Genomic DNA, 20,720 nt, shown 5'->3' on the forward strand with positions numbered 1-20,720 from the left:
GGTTTATCCGTGCATAGAGGCTTCCCCACGCCATCGGGTACAGGTAAGTACTTTTCTGTGTGGGGCCTCTGTCTGGGGTGGCAGTCTGTGTTGCTGTGTGTCCCCATGTCTGTGCCTGTGTGACTCCCTGTGCGATCCCTGCGGGGTTCGTTTTTTGTACAGATATGTCTGATTGCTGGGGGTCCCTGTCCCTGTGTCACCTTAGGTGCATGTTTGGGGGTACAGCCGTGTGTCTGGTGCGGCGACCGCTGCGGGCGAAAATTTGCGCGGTCCACCATGTTTTTTGCTATGCACACTGTGTGGCCCCTCTGGGGTGAGTATACCGCTCGTTTTTGGCGCCATCCGCCGCCATTTTAGGGGCGGGAGAACGATCGGTTCGGCTTCATGTCGGCGGCCATTTTAGTGAAGCCTCCTATGCTTCCCTATGGGGCAGCCATTTTCCCTGAGGTCTGGCTTATAGCCAGCCCCTCCCAACAGCATTTCCTTTTTTCTCTGCGACAGCACAGGCACAGGTAGCAACGATCTGCGGGCTCTGCAGTGTATCCCTCTCAGTCTTCTTCTGCATGCTGCTTCTGGCTCAGTTTTTCTTTCTCCTTTGGGGGTCTTCATTGCTGTGACAGTAGCGGTGGGCTGCGCACTCCGCAGCGCTATTTAAGGGGACAGTACACTGATTTTTTGCACTGTAATTTTTTACTGTATTGAGCCATGGATTCTCAGGAAAACAAGTTTCCTCCTGCTTTGGTGGGGGGCCCCAGTTCTCCTGTGGCTCCGCTGCGACCTGATCTGGCTGCTGTAGTTGCGACTTTAGTGGCAAATGTGGAAATGCTGATGTCTGAACGGGCTGCAAGACAAAGGCCCAGGCTGTCTCTCTCTTCTGATTCAGATGGGGATATGGCTGATGCTGCGGCTGCTGCTGCAAGCGTGCCCTTTTCAGGGTCCCGCTCATCCCTGGACCCCCCGGGGTCTGAGGGGGAGGCTGACATTGAGGGTGTTGACACATCCTCCCCAGGGTCCCCTGATGAACGGGCGACCATGGATGAGTTGATTGTTTTCTGTAAAGGAAACTTTGCATTTAGAGGGTGAGCCCGATCCTCCGGGCATTGTGTCCTTTTTTGGGACGCGCAGAACCCGCAAGTCTGCGCAGGTTTTTCCCTGCCCAGCTGCTTTTCATTACACTGTTAATGAAATGTGGCGCACGTTAAAACGTCTGTTTCGTGGTGCCTAGTCGGTTCAAATTGCTTTATCCTTTTGCGCCTGCTACGGACTCGCGTTGGTGTGTGCCTCCACAGGTAGATCACACTGTGGCCGTGCTGAACAAGGCTACCTTAGTTCCTCTTGAGGATACTCCGGTTTTCCGGGATCTCACGAACCGGCGGTTGGAGTCTCTAGCCCGCCATTCCTATACGGTGGCGGGTTCGTTGCTCACAGGCGGTAGCTGATTGGATCTAGGTGCGTCGTAGCTACCTGGTGTCTGATGACGTGCCGCATGCCCGACTGGAAATGGTGGATCAGGTCCACCAAGGAGTCATGTGTCTGTGTGATGCAGCATTAAATGAGGCCCCCTTGGTGGCTCGCCTCTCGAGTGTCGCGGTGCCTCACCGGCGACTGATATGGCTGAAGAGCTGGTCGGCCGACCAGTCCTCACAGTGAACTGTTGCTGATTTTCCCTATGTTGGCTCTCGTCTTTTTGGCGAGGCGTTGGATACCCTGGTAAAAGGCGCCACGGGGGGGCAAGAGCGCTATACTGCCCCAGAACCCGAAGAACAAGTCCTTCCGAGGCAAGCGGGGTTCTGCGCCTAGGTCTAATCAGGAGTCCTTTCGTGCCTTTCGGAACCAATCCATGGGCAAGCCTTTCAAGGCCCAGGGCAACCAGAGGAAGCCCTGGGCGGGTAAGCAGAAAGCCGGCAATGCCGGCTCGGCGTGACACTCCGCCTCTGCCTGAATGGGCGCCCTCAACCGTTTCTGGGGTGGGGGGACGTTTGCGCGGTTTCCTCCAAACCTTGGCTGCTCCGGATGTCGGACAGGTGGGTCCAGGAAATCGTTCGATCAGGATGCAAGATCGAATTCCTTTCAAGGCCGGCAGACAGATTCTTTCCCTCCAATCTCCATCTGCTTCCGGGGCGTCTGCAGGATTTGCATCGGGCGGTGCAGGACCTGCTGGCTCAGGGAGTGGTTGTCCCGGTGCCTCATCGGGACAGGTTTTGGGGTTTTTATTCGAATCTGTTCACTGTGCTCAGGAAAGTGGGCAAAGTGCGTCCTATTCTTGACCTGAAAGCACTGAACCGCTTTGTGCGAATTCGACGGTTTCAAATGGAGTCTCTCCGTTCGGTTGTGGCCTCCTTGAGGCCGGGAGAATTCCTGGCTTCGATAGATCTGAAGGATGCGTACCTGCACGTCCCCATTTTCGAGGGTCATCAGCGGTACCTTTGGTTTGCTATTGCAAAGGACCACTACCAGTTTGTGGCGTTGCCTTTCGGTATCGCTTCGGCACAAAGGGTGTTTACCAAGGTGTTGGTCCGGTCCTGGGCCTGCTACGGGCCCCAGGCATTGCGGTCCTGGGGTACCTGGACGATCTGTTTCTGAGATCGAGGGCCAGCCAGGACCTTGTGCGCGATCTGTCCATCACGGTACAGACGCTCCAGGAGTTCGGATGGACCGTCAACGTTCAGGAATCAGCATTGTCTCCGTCGCTTATCTGGGAATGGTTCTGGACTTTTCTCAGGCAAAGGTATTCTTGCCGGAGGACAGCTCCGGACTTTGCGGGACGTACTCAGGTCCCTCGGGGACGATCCGTCCTCGTCACTCAGGACCTGCATGCGGGGCCTGGGGTTGATGGTGTCGACCTTCGAGGCGGTTCCACACGCGGGCTCTCCAGATGGGAGGTCCTGGCCAGGTGGGACAGACTTCCTCAGTCCTTGGATCTGGATGTCTCCTTGAGTCGCCGGTCCAGATTGACTCTTCTGTGGTGGATCCAGTCCCCGTCGGTGGCGGAAGGCAAGTCCTTCCGCCCTGTGGTGTGGACAGTGGTTATCACGGACGCCAGCCTGTCGGGCTGGGGTGGAGTCCTGGGCATCCTATCTGCCCAGGGCACTTGGTCGGAGGAGGAATCCTCCCTCCCAATAAATGTACTGGAACTAAGAGCGATACATTCCGGGTGTGAAAAATTGGCAGGCCGACTATCTGAGCCGCCTGACCCTGGACCAGGGGGAATGGTCCCTTCACCCGGAGGTCTTTCAGATGCTGTGTGTGAATTGGGGATCCCCAGATGTGGATCTGTTCGCATCCCGGCTACACCGAAAGGTGGAAAGCTTCGTGGCAAGACCGCGCGATCCATTGGCGGACGCCTCGGATGCGTTGGTGGCCCCTTGGCATCAGTATCGTCTGCTGTGCGCCTTTCCTCCGTTTCAGTTGCTATCCCGGTTCCTTCGCAGATTGGCCTCGGAACCACACATGGTGATTCTTGTGGCACCGGACTGGCCTCGCCGGTCCTGGTACGCTGACGTTGTTCGCCTGGCAGTGGCACCTTCGTGGCGCCTGCCTCTGCGGGAAGATCTCCTGTCTCAAGGTCCTATCTTCCATCCTGCTTTACAGTCGCTGGCTTTAACGGCCTGGCTGTTGAGACCCAGGTCTTGAAGGACAAGGGTCTATCCTCTGAGGTTATTCCTACCTTGATCAAGGCTAGGAAATCTTCCTCTGGTAAGATCTATTACCGTGCCTGGAAGGCCTACTTCACCTGGTGTGAGTCCAGGGGGTTTTCCCCTCGTTCTTACTTGGGGTCGTGATTCTTGGCTTTCCTCCAGTCTGGAGTGGATCTGCGCCTGGCGCTGGCCACAATAAAGGGCCAGGTGTCAGCACTGGCGGTCCTTTTTCCAACGTCCTGTGGCGTCTCGTTCCTTGGTGCGCACATTCATTCAAGGTGTGCGACATTTGGCTCCTCCCAGGAAGGAGCCTTTACCTCCATGGGACCTGAACTTGGTCCTGTCCGCGTTGCAGCGGGCTCCCTTTGAATATGTCAGGGAGATGTCGTTGCCTCTGCTGTCGAAGAAAGTTGCTTTTCTTGTGGCGATCACTTCGGCTCGCAGTGTGTCGGAGCTGGCGGCGTTGTCTTGCCGCTCCCCTTACTTGATAATTCACAGGGATAAGGTGGTTTTGCGACCACCCCCATCCTGCCTTCTCAAGGTGATCTCGGATTATCACCTTAATGAGGACACTGTCCTGCCTTCGCTTTGTTCGAAGACAATACATCCAAAGGAGATTGCCTTGCATTCCTTGGATGTTGTCAGGGCGATCAGGGTTTACCTGTCGTCTACGGAGTCTTTTCGGAAGACGGATTCCCTCTTTGTCCTTCCTGAGGGACCTCGGAAGGGCATGGCTGCGTCCGCAGCGACTATTGCCAAGTGGATCAGACAGACCATTGAACAAGCTTACGCCTTGACGGAACGGGTTCCGCCCTTCCCTGTTAGGGCGCCCTCTACCAGGTTTTTGAGTACTTCCTGGACCTATTGGCATCGGGCCTCGGTGGCCCAGGTGTGCAAGGCGGCGACTTGGTCGTCTGTGCACACGTTTTTCCAAGTTCTACTAAGTAGACGTTCTGGCATCAGATGATGCTTCTTTTGGCTGCAAAGTTCTCAGTGCGGCTGTGCCATGATGGACCCTTGAGTTTTTTCTCTGGGTCCCTGGCTGTTGGCATTGGCTTTCCTGGGCTTTTGCTCCTGTTGAGCTTGTTTTTTTCTCTGTTGCCCAGTTGGTTCTTACAGTGCATGTAAGATTCCTTTCTCTGTTGTGGGTACTGCGTTGCCTTTTCTACGGTTGCGTCTCCCACCCCTCATGTCTATACTGCTTTGGGACATCCCCATTGTGATGACTTAGAGGAGGCGGCGACTGTCGGAGGGCGTAAGAGAAAACTGAATTTTTGTAAAATCTTACCGTAAAATTCCTTTTTCTGAGTCCTCCGACAGTCGCCGCCCCCGCCCCTCTTTTGTGGGGTTCTTATTACCTACTGCTATGCTACCAAACTGAGTTGGGAGTGGTGATGCAGGGGGGGTATTGGCCAGATGGGACAGCCCCTGTGGGTGTGTATATGCTAATGCTTTTTGTCTTTTGACTAAGTCTATATGCCTAGCTGGTCCTAAAACAAAAATTCAGTTTTTGCTGTCTGTGCCCCTGTTCAGAAGATTCTACCTCACTTTCTGTCCCTATGATGATTGGATTTTTAAATTTTTGAGTTGTTGTGGAAACAAGGATTAGTGATCAAGCTTCAGTAGAGACACCTTTTCCCATGATAACTCTTACAGGAGTAAATTTCCCTTTCAAGGGTAGATTTCCTCTCACTTCCTGTTTTCTCCCTCTGTTTGTAAGTATGAGTTGTATGTAATTCAGATGTATGTAACTTAGGGACTGCATGTATTCTTGCATTTTCTTTTGTCATTGTGAAGTCACAGTAACCTATACAGGAATACTGTAATTTACAGTATTATTTTGATTGATTACCTTCTTCTAATAAATAAGAATTGTAAATATATGTTTTGCTATACGATCTTTACTCTTTTTTAAGAATGTACCTAGTACCTGGGTTTACAGCTAGTACCTGGGTTTACAGGGGTAGAGAACTATTGCTCTAACATGCTTAAACCTCCTCTTGTGGTTATAAACAATGTTGTACTCCCCTACCAAACCAACCCCCTATTACAATTATAAACCATATTACCCTAATCTATCTCTAGAACATCAAGTGGTTATAGACAATTGCACTGATATACCGTTCAAACATAAATAAATTAACATTTAGGCATGCTTTTTTTACCTTTCTTAGAAATAAGACCTCATTTTTTATCTGCTGTGTGTACCTGAAAGAGGGCTGGCACAGAAGTGGATTGAGTAGGATTAAAGCACATTTATGGAAGCTGAATTCCAAGTATGACTTTTTTGCACATGTAGCAAAAAGTGAAGACCGAGCCGCACTCTGAATCACACTGTAAGTGTAACGCTCCTGCGTTTTTGTAGTAGGCTGGATTTGCAGCTGCAGAATCTCCACTCAGTAGTCATGTAGAGATGTGTTGAATAACCAGATCCAACTCTCCAGACTCATCACTGTGGGCCTGTCAGCTTCAGCATACAGATATACACACTCAATAAGATGTTCCTGGAGTGATAGGATGTATATGATAGTATGAAGATGATGTGCTGAAGGGACAGGTGTGAACAGTGACAGAGATGGTAAGCACTTGATAGAAATATTCAGGAGAGTATTAGATGGTATTAGGTAGAATTCAGATAGGTTAGTAATCGAGTATGGTAACAGGTGGTAAGGACAGCAGATGACAAATACAGGATAGACTAACCCAGTGCAAGGATAGATGGTAGTAGACTCAAGAGCTAGCAATCTATGTAACAGTGCAGATGATAGAATTAGTATGCATAGATAGTAACAGTCCTTAATGTGCAGAGGTAGATAGTGTAAGTAAGGTTATGGAGGATTCCCCTGTGGGGTACTTATCACTAGTAAGGTTAGTAGTAGAAGGGTCCAGTAGTGAGGGGGTGATCCAGTAGCGGGATACAGGGATCAGTAGCGAGGTTCCAGTCTGTTCCAAGTAAAAGAGAATAGCTGGAGGTTCCGGTAGCAAGACAAGCTTGTAAGCATGTGGACACACAGGCAGGTTGAACGAACAACGTGAGAGAGAACGCCGGCGGTTGAAATAGCCGCTCTGCGGCGCTCGGCGATGACGTCATCCGTCTTAAAGGTGTATGCGTACCACCTAATTAGAAAGGTGGGACGCATATTGAGAGAAAATGGGAAATAAGGGTACCAGAATCTTACAGTACCCCCCCCTTAAGGCCGGCTCCGGAAGGCCTATAGCACTGGTTTCTCCGGGTATTTCGAGTGAAACCTTCGTATAAGCCTAGGTGCGTGAACATCAGTGGTATCCAACCAGGTGTGGTCTTGGGGTCCATAGTTCTTCCATCTTATGAGATACTGGAGTCTTCCTCTGTGGATACGAGAATCCAAAATCTCCTTAATCTCATATTCTTCTCCACCTTCAACTTGTACTGGAGGTGGAGGCAAGATGGTAGGCCTTATTCCTTGATTAGGAACATGGGGTTTCAGTAGCGACACATGGAAGATGGGATGGATCTTGAGATCTGCTGGTAAGGTGAGCTGTACTGCAGCTTTTCCAATAAGTTTCTTAATTGGGAAGGGTCCCAGAAATAAAGGTCCAAGCTTTTTGCTAGGGATATTTAATCTTAAATTTCTTGTCGATAGCCAAACGAGGTCCCCAATAGCATACTGAGGAGAAGGTCTTCTACGTAGGTCGTAGTACCTTTTTTGTTGGCTATGGGCGTGTGAGATAGTGGTATTAAGTAAACCCAGAGAGTCCTTTACTTGGGTAAGATAGTCTGAGGCTACTGGGTTACTTGATGGTAGGATGCGTGGTGGAAGAAGTGTGGGATGAAACCCATAGTTCAAGTAGAACGGACTTTGCTTAGTAGTACTGTGGGTTGCGTTGTTATAAGCAAATTCCGCCAGAGGGAGAAGGTCCACCCAATCATCCTGTAGGTATGATGTGTAGCAACGCAGATATTGTTCTATACACTGGTTGACTCTTTCAGTCTGTCCGTTGGTCTGAGGGTGGTAGGGAGAAGTGAGCTTTCGCTCAATCCGTAATATTTGACAAAGAGCTTGCCAAAATTTGGAGATGAACTGTGAACCATACCATCGGATAAAAGAGTCTTTGGAATTCCGTGTAACTTGAACACATGTTTCATCAGTAGTTCCGCTGTTTGTTTAGATGAAGGTAGTCTACGGATAGCGATGAAATGTGCCATCTTTGTCAGGTGGTCCACTGACACTAGAATGGTATTAAATCCTTTAGAAGGTGGTAGTTCTACTATAAAGTCTAAGGACACAACTTCCCATGGAACCTGGGGTATTGGTAGACTGCAGAGTAGACCAGATGGTTTTGTAGTGTCAATTTTGGACCTTGCACAGATGTCACATGAAGATACAAATTTTTGTACAGACGTCTTCATATCAGGCCACCAAAACTGCCTAGTAAGCAAATTAAGGGTTTTCGTCATACCCATATGTCCTGCCATGGGCACATCATGTGATAACTCCAAGATCTTGGTGCGCATAGTAGGGGGTATGTAGAGTTTGTCGTTGTAATAGAGGAAGCCTTCTGCATCAGTACTTAGTTGTGGTGGAGGTGAATCCAATCCTATACTGTGCAAAATCTCTTCCTTCAGGGAACGAACAACCCCAATAATACGTTCATAGGGTATTATAGGAATAGAAGGGATTTCGGCGCAGTTATCTTCGGTTAATCGTGATAGCGCATCCGCTTTTTTATTTTTGTCTGCAGGCGTGTAGGTCACTAAGAAGTTGAATCTTAGGAAGAATAATGACCATCGTACCTGCCGGTGGGAGAGAGTTTTGTTAGTCTGGAGGTATTGAAGGTTTTTATGATCTGTATATATGAGTATTGGTAACCGGGTACCCTCAAGTAGATGTCGCCAATTCTCCAGTGCCAGTTTTATGGCAAGCAACTCCTTTTCACCCACTGGGTAATTCACCTCTGGGCTGCTTAATGATTTTGAAAAGAAAGCAACTGGGTGGAGTGGTGAAGTATTTGTTGGTCGTTGGGAGAGAACTGCTCCTACTGCCATATTTGACGCATCTACCTCCAGAATATATTGGAGGGATGGGTCTGGATGGCGTAGTATGGGAGCAGAAGTAAAGCTTGATTTTAACAAGCAGAAAGCTCGATTTGCTTCTTCTGACCATTTGAATTGTTTCTTTATACTTGTTAGTTGTGTGAGAGGTCTCACAATGGCAGAAAAGTTCTTGATGAACTTCCTATAGAAGTTTGAAAATCCAAGGAATCGCTGTAATGCCTTACGAGTTGTTGGTATAGGCCAGTCCAGAATACAGGATATATTGCTCATATCCATCTTAATTCCGGTTTTGGATATGATGTATCCTAGGAATAATATTTCTTCTTTATGAAATAGGCATTTTTTTAATTTCACGTATAGATTGTGTGCGAGTAATCTGGATAACACAAGTCTTACATGTTTTATATGTTCAGAGAGAGATCGAGAATAGATAAGTATATCGTCCAGATATACTACAACACAGACATCAATTAGGTCTCTAAAGATGTCGTTTATGAACCTTTGGAAAGCTGCGGGAGCATTACACAACCCGAATGGCATCACAAGATATTCGAATAATCCGTATCTGGTTCTGAATGCTGTTTTCCACTTATCTCCGTCACGGATTCGGATTAGGTTGTATGCCCCTTTCAGGTCTAATTTAGAGAAGTAAGTAGCCCCACGCACTTGTTCAATGAGTTCAGGGATGAGCGGTAAAGGATAGCGATCCTTTATTGTAATCGTATTTAATTGCCTATAATCGATAATAGGCCTAAGACTTGAATCCTTATTGCGGACAAAGAAAAGTCCTGCAGCTGTGGAAGAAGTAGAGGGTCTGATGAACCCTTTTGTCAAATTCTCATCCAAGTATTCCTTGAGATGAGAGAGTTCATCCTGTGAAAGAGGATAAACATGACCGAAAGGCAATTTGCTGTTAGGGAGTAGATCGATAGTGCAATCATAATCCCTATGGGGAGGCAACACTTGAGCATTTTTTTCAAGGAATACTTCGGACAGATCCTGATAGCATAGTGGTGCAATCTCATCTGACACCACAGACAGGATCTTTCCATAAGATGGGAGGTTACACGTAATCTCACAATAGTGAGAAGGGAAAGACAAAGTCCGTCTTTTCCAATCTATGATTGGTTGATGTGTGTGTAACCAGGGGAGTCCCAAAATAATAGAAAAATGGGGTGAAGATAGTATATCAAAAGTGGTGATCTCCATATGAGACTCGTTAGCAGTGACAAGGAGTGCTTGTGTCTGGTTGGTGATTGGACCGGAAGATAGTGGAATACCGTTAATGAAACTAACAGAAACAGGTTTAGGTTTTGAAATAATAGGTATTTTATTTAAGGTAACAAAACGTGTATCAATATAGTTTCCACAAGATCCGGTGTCGATCATAGCCTTGGTGGTAATCCTAGTCTGGTCCCACTGCAATGTCAAATGAACAAAGAGATAGGGGTTAGAAAAGGAAGTCGTTAATCCTCCTAGCAAGACATGTGAGCACTCACCCTCTTTTTTGCGGACAAGGGGACAGACGCTTATCAAATGATCCGGGGATGCGCAGTACATGCAGAGGTTTCTGGATCTTCTTCTGGCTCGTTCAGTAGTTGATAAAGGTGGGCGTATGGTTCCTACCTCCATGGGAGTAGGGTCAACGGCCGAAATCCGAGAAGGACTAGACAATGGCATTCCCAATTTCTCAGCCTTTCTTTCACGCAGTCGCCTGTCGATGTTGATACTGAGTTGTATTAAGGCATCCAAGGTGCCAGGTAAATCCGCTCGGGCGAGCTCGTCTTTAACAGCTTCTGACAACCCGAGTCTGAATTGAGTTCGCAGAGATGTATCATTCCACCCTGAATCAAGGGTCCATCTTTTGAACTCAGCTACAAAGTCTTCTACAGGTCTCCTTCCTTGTTTTAAAGCCCTCAATTGAATATCAGCAGTACTCTGCCTGTTGGGGTCATCATATAAACTAGCGAGTTCCGCTAGGAATAAAGAATAGGAGTTGAGAAGCTGATCATTTTTCTCAAAGAGAGAGTCTGCCCAGGCCCGTGGATCACCCGTTAAGTATGAGATAACGGTACAGACTTTCATTTGATCAGTAGGGTATGTACGAGGTTTTAACAAAAAAAGCAATTGACATGCGTTTTTGAATTTACAAAATTTTTTCCGATCACCTGTAAACACTAGAGGAGGGTTTATTTTAGGTTCAGGGGGTTCAGCAGCAGTAAGCCGTGAAAGACGGGTTACCTGCTGTGTCAGAGTCTGATTTTCTTCTTTTACTTCAGTAAGAGCAAGTATTAATGCATTTACTTGTTGTGTTAATTGTGTCACTTGAGTGGGTAATTCTGCTGAATCCATTTTTTAGGTTCGTTCAATCTGTAACGCTCCTGCGTTTTTGTAGTAGGCTGGATTTGCAGCTGCAGAATCTCCACTCAGTAGTCATGTAGAGATGTGTTGAATAACCAGATCCAACTCTCCAGACTCATCACTGTGGGCCTGTCAGCTTCAGCATACAGATATACACACTCAATAAGATGTTCCTGGAGTGATAGGATGTATATGATAGTATGAAGATGATGTGCTGAAGAGACAGGTGTGAACAGTGACAGAGATGGTAAGCACTTGATAGAAATGTTCAGGAGAGTATTAGATGGTATTAGGTAGAATTCAGATAGGTTAGTAATCGAGTATGGTAACAGGTGGTAAGGACAGCAGATGACAAATACAGGATAGACTAACCCAGTGCAAGGATAGATGGTAGTAGACTCAAGAGCTAGCAATCTATGTAACAGTGCAGATGATAGAATTAGTATGCATAGATAGTAACAGTCCTTAATGTGCAGAGGTAGATAGTGTAAGTAAGGTTATGGAGGATTCCCCTGTGGGGTACTTATCACTAGTAAGGTTAGTAGTAGAAGGGTCCAGTAGTGAGGGAGTGATCCAGTAGCGAGATACAGGGATCAGTAGCGAGGTTCCGGTCTGTTCCAAGTAAAAGAGAATAGCTGGAGGTTCCGGTAGCAAGACAAGCTTGTAAGCATGTGGACACACAGGCAGGTTGAACGAACAACGTGAGAGAGAACGCCGGCGGTTGAAATAGCCGCTCTGCGGCGCTCGGCGATGACGTCATCCGTCTTAAAGGTGTATGCGTACCACCTAATTAGAAAGGTGGGACGCATATTGAGAGAAAATGGAAAATAAGGGTACCAGAGGTACCAGAATCTTACAGTAAGCTTTAGTCAAGGTAGTTGGCTTCCAAACACAGTCCCCACCTTGGCTTACGCAACCTTGCCTAGTTTCACCTTGATTGGGCTTATTTATACTGTATGTAGCACCTTCTAGTGTGCCACTAGTGGTACTGCAGGCAAACTATAGTCTGGCTCAGGGCTAAGGGCTAAGCCTGAATCTTGGAATCCGGGTAAGGGTTCATTGGAGTTCAGGGCTGGATGACTCAGCCAGGCAGCTCTCTTATGCCTCCCTCTTGTTCTAGAATATTGAAGAATATTCCTAGAAATTAGTGGGCAGAGGCCAGGAGGGTTGCCCTGCATATTTAAGGGTCCTTAGTCAATTCCCAGGAAGTGAGCCTAGCAGGGAACTAAGTGAGCTCTTAAATAGACATGAGCCATGCCAGCAAGGGAGTCGGGTGGAAGATGGAGAAGCAGTGCTGAGGGAGGGCCTTGAGGGTCTCCTGCCTGGGAGGGGTTTTACCTCGGGTCGGAGCTAGAGTTGTTCACCTGGAAGGATCCCATTACAGGAGGCAGTTGGAAGGAAGCTTTCCGGAGAGGCAGCAGGAGCAAGGAAATACATTGTGAGTAGATCAGCACAGTGCAAGGACAGACAAGGGGAGAGCCTGCCACATGTAGCAGGTCTCTCTAGAAGATAGTGGTGTGCATGTCTTCATCCAACCTTGCTCTGGGAAGTCTCCAGTATGGCAGCCGGGTAGACTGGGAAGAAAAAGCAGCCAGTTGGGCTGGTATTTTCTGTAGGGGTGGAGCTGGGACCAGTATTTACAGGGAAGCAGAAGGAGCTGCAGGATGCAGTTCACTCCACATATGCTACTTCCTAAGGAGGGTGCTACAAAAAGAAAGACGTTGATGTCGTAAGCCACATGGAAAGATGTTTTCACCATTACAGGATACAGTGGAATGATTCCAGAGAGAAGGAAGGGGAGGGGATATACAAAGGTATGATAAGAGAGAGAGTTTAGCCTAGACAGGATAGGGACACAGCTTAAAGACCCAGAGCAATTATAAACCAAAATATGAACACAGAGAAATAATAATAAATTGCATAGTGTAACACAACAAGCACAATGAACTGCCCTCAATGACACAGGGTTTTAAGCATGTGTCCAACACTACATGCCTTTTGACTCACTGGAAACTGAACATTATAAAAAAAAAAGAAAAAAGTTAATACAGCATTAAAATGGTATACTATACTATGTAAGGACCACCTCTGTGCAAGCAGAATGATACCAATATAGCACCTTCTTAGGTCATGTAGGTTGTGAGGTAAATTTTAGTTTAGCTCCTCTGTAGTCAGTGGAGCAGGAATTGATTGTTCCCGTTTGAGTATCTAACAGGCTGCTGAACTGATTGCTTTGCCCTGTATTCTAGAGGATTCTAGATGATTCTAGAATTAAAGTGGTAGGAAGAATAGGGAGGCAGCTTGAATATTTATGGAAATCTAGCCAATCCCTTGGGAAGGTGTGCCCAGTGGCTGGAATGCCCATAAATAGTCCGAGACCTGGGGCAGGGTGTGTGGATCCTGTGTCTAATTCTGTTGAGAGGAGACCCCTATCACCTATCTGGGGACTCTGCCCCTGAGGGAAGGCTGCTGGAGTCTCTGTTTAGGAGTCATCGAGTTCCCAGCTTGAGCTTAAGCTGGGGGGGCCTATTCGCAAAGTCTGGTCTGGGAGTTTTCTTTTGGGTGTGGTGAGTTTACTAAAGAATACCTGGTAGAATTTGGGGGAAGAAAGTCAAGCTGTCTTGTGGTAGTGTGAGTCTGTATCTCCCTCCCTGAAGAGTGCCTGATGAATATCAGAAGGAGGCAGCTGATGATTCTGTGGCATTGCAAGTAAATGAACTACATGCTGTGCCCTAGTGACTCTGTGCAGTTTTTAATTCTGAAGTCATAGGCACCAGGCTGTAGAGAGAGTCGACTTTTTGTGTAGCTTAGTGTGAAGAGAGGAGTCCTCAATGATGTTAGTTCAGCAAATTTTGGGGGTATCCCATGCTTCCTCCTCCCTATCCAAGTTCAACTTTTCAATAAAACATGAAAAAGATACCCTTAAACTGTTCTATGCTGCATACCTGGCTGTATGTGCACTAATCTCCAGTAAAGGAATCTGTTTCACCAACGACTCCTTAAGGGGTGCTCTACACTTACCCATATGGCAGCAAAGGGGTAAACATAGGAGCAAACAAATGTTTCCTTTCCATGTGGAGCTCAACAGGGAGGAGAGAGGAGAATCATTCTTCCTTCTAATCTAACACACATACACTACTTCCACCTTCAGGTCAAGGCTGCAGGGTGTCCCTATTTCCTAGTAACCAGAGTTGCTGGATAGATACCAGCAAAAGCTAGGTTGGTAATGGCTTCCTCTTTAAAGGAGAAGCCATGGATGACAGGTCCTAGGGAGCATGACTGACAGGCCCTTTGGATTGAGAAAGGTACCTAATCCTTAGGGTAGCTTCAGTGGACAATACCCACAGGAGCAGGCCAGCTCAAAAGAAACTCACATATCGGAGTAAACATATCAGGGGATGAAATAGCAAGCTAAATAGTGTGAAAAAGGGAAAGGCATTAAAGCAGGCATTCAAAAGGCATCTAAATACAATACACAAAGGCAAATACTTACAGTACATCATAAGACTTCTCACATCATTGACCTATAAAAGTTTTACATCATAACAAATTTCAAATGCACAAAGGATTTAAAAAAGGATGCAACGCTCTTTGTTTCAATAATACCTGAATGGATGAGTTCTTTAGCGGCCCAGCTGAGTGGCTGAGCCAGCTGCCCAGTCCTGGGATCTTTGGTGACTTTACAGTGCGTCTTTCACAAGCCTTGACTGGCTTTGTGACAAAGCCCGCTGTCGGCTGAAAATGGGTCATAGGAGTGCAGAATGAACTGCACTCCTGTGATGCATATGGCCAAAATTCTTTTGTCACACAGCAATGGTAGCAATGGTAATTAAAGGAGAAGTATATGTGTTGGTGTGTTTTTGTATATGTGTGTTTTATTTTTTTTTTTCTAGAAATTGTTTTACTCAACATTTGCTAAAACTGAAGCCTGGCACACGTACCAAAAGTTAAAGTGTTTGTTCCAGCACTTCATATTCCTGATATGTGCCTGCTATACCATGTACTTGTATGAGAAAGTCTCCTGTTCTCTTTGTATTGCTTCCTTTATGTGAAATCCCTGATTTTCCTGCCAGTCCCTCTGTTTTCCTATTAAAAACTGACTAAGCAGGAGAGCATGCCATGGTCAGTTCTTTAGCTATGCTGGGACCTCAGCCTTCCCTGCTCCAATGATCAGACTTGTCCTGACACACCCCCGCTGTACAGCCATTCAACTGGGAAGGGGAAGCTCAGAGTGATGCTGCTTCTTCTCCCCCCAGCTCCTATGCAGCTGAGAACAGAGGGGATGGGATCACTTTTAAAAAAGGGAAAAATGGGATCGATGATAATATATATATATATATATATATATATATATATATATATATATATATATATATATATATTTTATATATCTATATACAAAAATGTTTTACCTTTCATTTATTTTTTAAACTGAATGGGTTTTTTTACAAGGTGATTGTTTACAATCACTTTAACTGGTTCAGCAGGAACCGGCTGACGTTTAGTACATGTGTACCGCGGTCTGTACAAAAGAAACCAGTCTAACAACCAGCTTTTGTCAAACAGTCTTGCTGAAAGCCCAGCTAATAGCTGCAAGCACTGATCAGTGTATTCTGGCAGGGGAAGCCCTCCCTTTGTCAGAATACAATAGCATTATGGGGAGATCCTTGCAGCACACATCATTGTGTAGACAAGGTAATCTGTTTTTTTTTTTTTTAGTTTTAACATTTTGGTTGAGGAAAAAAAAAAAATGAATGTGTATACCCAGCTATAGTTTATCAGTAATGTTTGGACTGCGAAGAAGGGAACATCCCAAAAGCTTGTCCTGAAAATGTAAATGTTAGTGCAAGTAAAAAAACGATCACAGACAGTACTCAATATGGAGTTAGTACTCAATAACACATTTTTTTCCATTTTTGTTTTTGTAGATTGGACATGGGACTCTGCCATCATGTGGATAAACTTAACGAAATTCAAGGTGATATTGATAACCGCTATAGTTCTTTTTGCATTCGTGTATTTTAAACAAAAAAATCAACAGGCCACAATCAAACTTACTTCAGATGTTTCAGCATCCATTTCCACTGATGCGCAATCTCATAGGCTGAAAAATGTAACGTCTAAACCTATTACAGCATATACCATTCTAGGCAAAGGAAATGGAATCCTATTTATGGAGACCACAGACAGAATGGAACCACCATCCCTGGTCTTGTGTGCTATTGAATCAGCAGCCCGAGTCTACCCTGACAGACCAATTGTCTTCTTTATGAAAGGACTGGGGGATATCGAGACAGAGGAAGATGAGCACAGAATTCGCAAACGCTTTCCAACTCTTTTACCGTTTGATAATATCTACTTCTTTCCATTGAAAATGGAGGAGCTGTTCATGTATACACCACTTATGACTTGGTATAAAAAGGTATGTATACTTGGGGGGAAATGGCTGACTGGGTTGGAGAAGCCCTCCCATATCAAGCATTACAGAAATAAAAGTGTAACTAAAACAGACCATGAGACTTCAGAATGTGGCTGGCAAGGTAGCTTTTTGGTGAATTTAAAAAGTATGTAAACCCAAAACTTCATATTCCTGATACTGTATGTGCCTGCTGAGCTGAACCATGTACTTATATGAGAAAGTCCCCTGTTCTTTGTATTGCTTCCTTTATGTAAAACCCCTGATCTTCCTGCCAGTCCCTCTGCTTGCCTAATAAAAACTGAGAACATTAAACAGGAGAACATGTCATAGTTAGTTTTCTAGCTATGCTTGGAACTCTGCCTGCTCTCCCTTAGTGATCAGACTTGTCCTAATGCCCCCCTACCCCCCCCCCCCCACCTCCACAGCTACTCACTGGGAACCTCCGTGTACTGCTGCTTCTCCTCCCCCTTTTTAAAACACGGCACTGCACTATGGGTGAGATGGTTTTTGGGTAGAAATGCATCCTTGATGTCACTGAAATAAAAAATTCCCTGCATTGGTGGTTTCACTGTAAGGACAAATGTCCTTGTCTCCATGTTGTCACAAAAAATGTTTTTCCTGCATCCATCATATATGATGTGCACCAGTAAATTTAAGGGGCTTGGGTGGTAGGAAGCTGGCAGTGGGGTACAGGGGGGGATGAAAATGACAGGGGGTGGGATGGTAGGAAGCTATTAGGGGGGATGAAGATGACAGGGGGTGGGATGGTAGGAAGCTATTAGGGGGGATGAAGATGACAGGGGGGGTGTAGATGACAGGGGGTGGGATTGTAGGAAGATGACAGGGGGGATGAAGATGAAGGGGGGGGGGTTAGGAAGACGGGGGTGGGATGGTAGGAAGATGACAGGAGGGATGAAGATGACAAAGGGTGGGATGGTAGGAAGATGACAGGGGGGTGAAGATGACAGGGGGTGGGATGGTAGGAAGATGACAGGCGGGATAAAGATGACAGGGGGGAAGAAGATGACAGGGGGTGGGATGGGGGGAAGCTGATGGGGGATGAAGATGTCATTGGGTGGGATGGTAGGAAGATGACAGGGGGGATGAAGATGACAGTGGGGGTGAAGATGACAGGGGGTGGGATGGTAGGAAGATGAGATGGGGGGGGTAAAGATGACAGGGGGGATGAAGATGACAGAGGGGGTGGGATAGTAGGAAGATGACAGGGGGGATGAAGATGACAGGGGGTGGGATGGGGGGAAGCTGATGGGGGATGAAGATGACAGGGGGTGGGATGGTAGGAAGATGACAGGGGGGATGAAGATGACAGGGGGTGGGATGGGGGGAAGCTGATGGGGGATGAAGATGACAGGAGGTGGGATGGTAGGAAGCCCAAATCTACCGTGACAGACCAATTGTCTTCTTTATGAAAGGACTGGGGTATATCGTGACACAGAATTTGCAAACGCTTTCCAACTCTTTTACCGTTTTGATAATATCTTTCCATTGAAAATGGAGGCGCTGTTCATGTATACACCACTTATGACTTGGTATAAAAAGGTATGTATACTTGGGGGGAAATGGCTGACTGGGTTGGAGAAGCCCTCCCATATCAAGCATTACAGAAATAAAAGTGTAACTAAAACAGACCATGAGACTTCAGAATGTGGCTGGCAAGGTAGCTTTTTGGTGAATTTAAAAAGTATGTAAACCCAAAACTTCATATTCCTGATACTGTATGTGCCTGCTGAGCTGAACCATGTACTTATATGAGAAAGTCCCCTGTTCTTTGTATTGCTTCCTTTATGTAAAACCCCTGGTCTTCCTGCCAGCCTAATAAAAACTGAGAACATTAAACAGGAGAACATGTCATAGTTAGTTTTCTAGCTTTGCTTGGAACTCAGCCTGCTCTCCCTTACTGTTCAGACTTGTCCTAATTCCCCCCTACCCCCCCTCCACATCCACAGCTACTCACTGGGAACCTCCGTGTACTGCTGCTTCACCTCCCATCGGCACTTTTGCAGAGGAATTGTGATCACTTATAATAAAAGGCAAAACATTTTTGTATAGATATATAAAAAACTGTATTTATATTGTTTTTTTTATATATCTATACAAAAATGTTTTGCCTTTTAATTTCTTGTTTTAAACTGAGTTGGTTGTTTTACAAGGTGATCATTTACAATCACTTTAAGGCAGATTGTTAAATAAAATAGGATTTTTGTACTCACTGTAAAATCTTTTTTTTTTTTAGAGTTCAGGACACAAGTTTCAGAGACATTTGGGTCATGTGAGTCCTCCTACAGGAGGATTTGGATACTGACAAATATAAAAACAGTGACCAACCTACTACAATCACTCCTACTCCCAGCACGCCTCAGTTTTGAGACCATAAACACAAAGGGTTGGGCCTGTAGACTATTTTGCGCCCTAGGCAAGACCAGCTACTTGCGCCCCCCCAAAAAAGAAAAACTTTAAACCATTTTTAAAACACCGCACTGCACTATGGGTGAGATGGTTTTTGGGTAGAAATGCATCCTTGGTGTCACTGAAATAAAAAATTCCCTGCATTGGTGGTTTCACTGTAAGAACAAATGTCCTTGTCTCCGTGTTGTCACAAAAAATTTTTTCCCTGCATCCATCATATGATGTGCACCAGTAAATTTAAGGGGCTTGGGTGGTAGGAAGCTGGCAGTGGGGTACAGGGGGGATGAAGATGACAGGGGGTGGGATGGTAGGAAGCTACTAGGGGGGTGAAGATGACAGGGGGGGTGAAGATGACTGGGGTGGGATAGTAGGAAGATGACAGGGGGGATGAAGATGACGGGGGTTGAAAATGACGGGATGGGGGATGAAGATTCACCTCCCCCAGCACTTTTGCAGAGGAATTTTGATCACTTATAATAAAAGGCAAAACATTTTTGTATAGATATATAAAAAACTGTATTTATATTGTTTTTTTATATATCTATACAAAAATGTTTTGCCTTTTAATTTCTTGTTTTAAACGGAGTTGGTTGTTTTACAGGGTGATCGTTTACAATCACTTTAAGGCAGATTGTTAAATAAAATAGGATTTTTGTACTCACTGTAAAATCTTTTTTTTTTTTAGAGTTCAGGACTAGTGTTGAGCGAACACGGACTGTATTATTCGTGTTCGTACCGAATAATTGGATTTTTGTTACCCGAACACGGACACGGACACTTTACTGTATGTTCGGGTAAAAAATCCGTGTTCGGTCGTTTTATTTCCGGGTTTTGCATGTTTTGGCGCTCTTTTCATGGCGGGCTTTCAACAGCCAATCAACAATCGTTTAACTGGTGTGCCTTAAGCTATCCCAGCCATGCCTGCAAATGTATGAGTAGCTGTGATTGGCCGTCTGAAGCATGTGACCAAGTCTTTATAAGTTCGAGGCAGCCGCAGCGGCGTCATTCTGCTGCTTAGCTCAGGGACAGAGCACACATACGTGCTGGCTGCTGATTAGGGAAAGACAGGCAGGGAAAACGAATTGGTGTCCGGATAGAATTTAGGGTCAGGTCGGAGTGTTTAGGCAGGGCGAGTTGTAGGCATTTTAGGGATAGAGTCTGCTGAATTATAGGGTCAGTGTGTTCTACAAACTACAATCGATATTGCTGTGTGGTGTGGGATAGGAGATAGGCAGGTGTCAGTGATCCACATCCATTTTTCTGTGTGTGGGCTGCAGTGAACACAATCTTTTTGGGGTGCAGTGAACACAATCCTTTTGGGGTGCAGTGAAACAAAATCTTTGTGGGGTACAGTGAACACAATCTTTGTGGGGTGCAGTGAAGACAATCCTTGTGGGGTACAGTGAACACAATCTTTGTGGGGTGCAGTGAAGACAATCCTTTTGGGGTGCAGTGAACACAATCTTTGTGGGGTGCAGTGAACAAAATCTTTGTGGGGTACAGTGAACACAATCTTTGTGGGGTGCAGTGAAGACAATCCTTTTGGGGTGCAGTGAACACAATCTTTGTGGGGTACAGTGAACACAATCTTTGTGGGGTGCAGTGAAGACAATCCTTGTGGGGTGCAGTGAAGACAATCCTTGTGGGGTACAGTGAACACAATCTTTGTGGGGTGCAGTGAAGACAATCCTTTTGGGGTGCAGTGAACACAATCTTTGTGGGGTGCAGTGAACAAAATCTTTGTGGGGTACAGTGAACACAATCTTTGTGGGGTACAGTGAACACAATCTTTGTGGGGTGTAGTGAAGACAATCCTTTTGGGGTGCAGTGAACACAATCT

At 46.1% G+C, this 20,720-nt stretch overlaps 1 protein-coding gene across 1 annotated transcript in view; it reads left to right on the forward strand.

Annotated features, from left to right (window-relative positions):
• The window catches only part of LOC309548890 (alpha-1,4-N-acetylglucosaminyltransferase-like), a 60,171-nt gene that overhangs the window by 19,437 nt on the left and 20,014 nt on the right, over positions 1 to 20,720 (forward strand). The window contains exon 2 of the mRNA XM_082248818.1: positions 15,963 to 16,456. Within this exon, the coding sequence (XP_082104944.1) occupies positions 15,986 to 16,456 (471 nt within the window). The 5' untranslated portion in view covers positions 15,963 to 15,985. The remainder of the gene's footprint in view (positions 1 to 15,962; positions 16,457 to 20,720) is intronic.

The sequence above is a fragment of the Pelophylax lessonae genome (assembly GCF_965119305.1).
Source record: "Pelophylax lessonae genome assembly, chromosome: 3".
Lineage (NCBI taxonomy): Eukaryota > Metazoa > Chordata > Amphibia > Anura > Ranidae > Pelophylax > Pelophylax lessonae.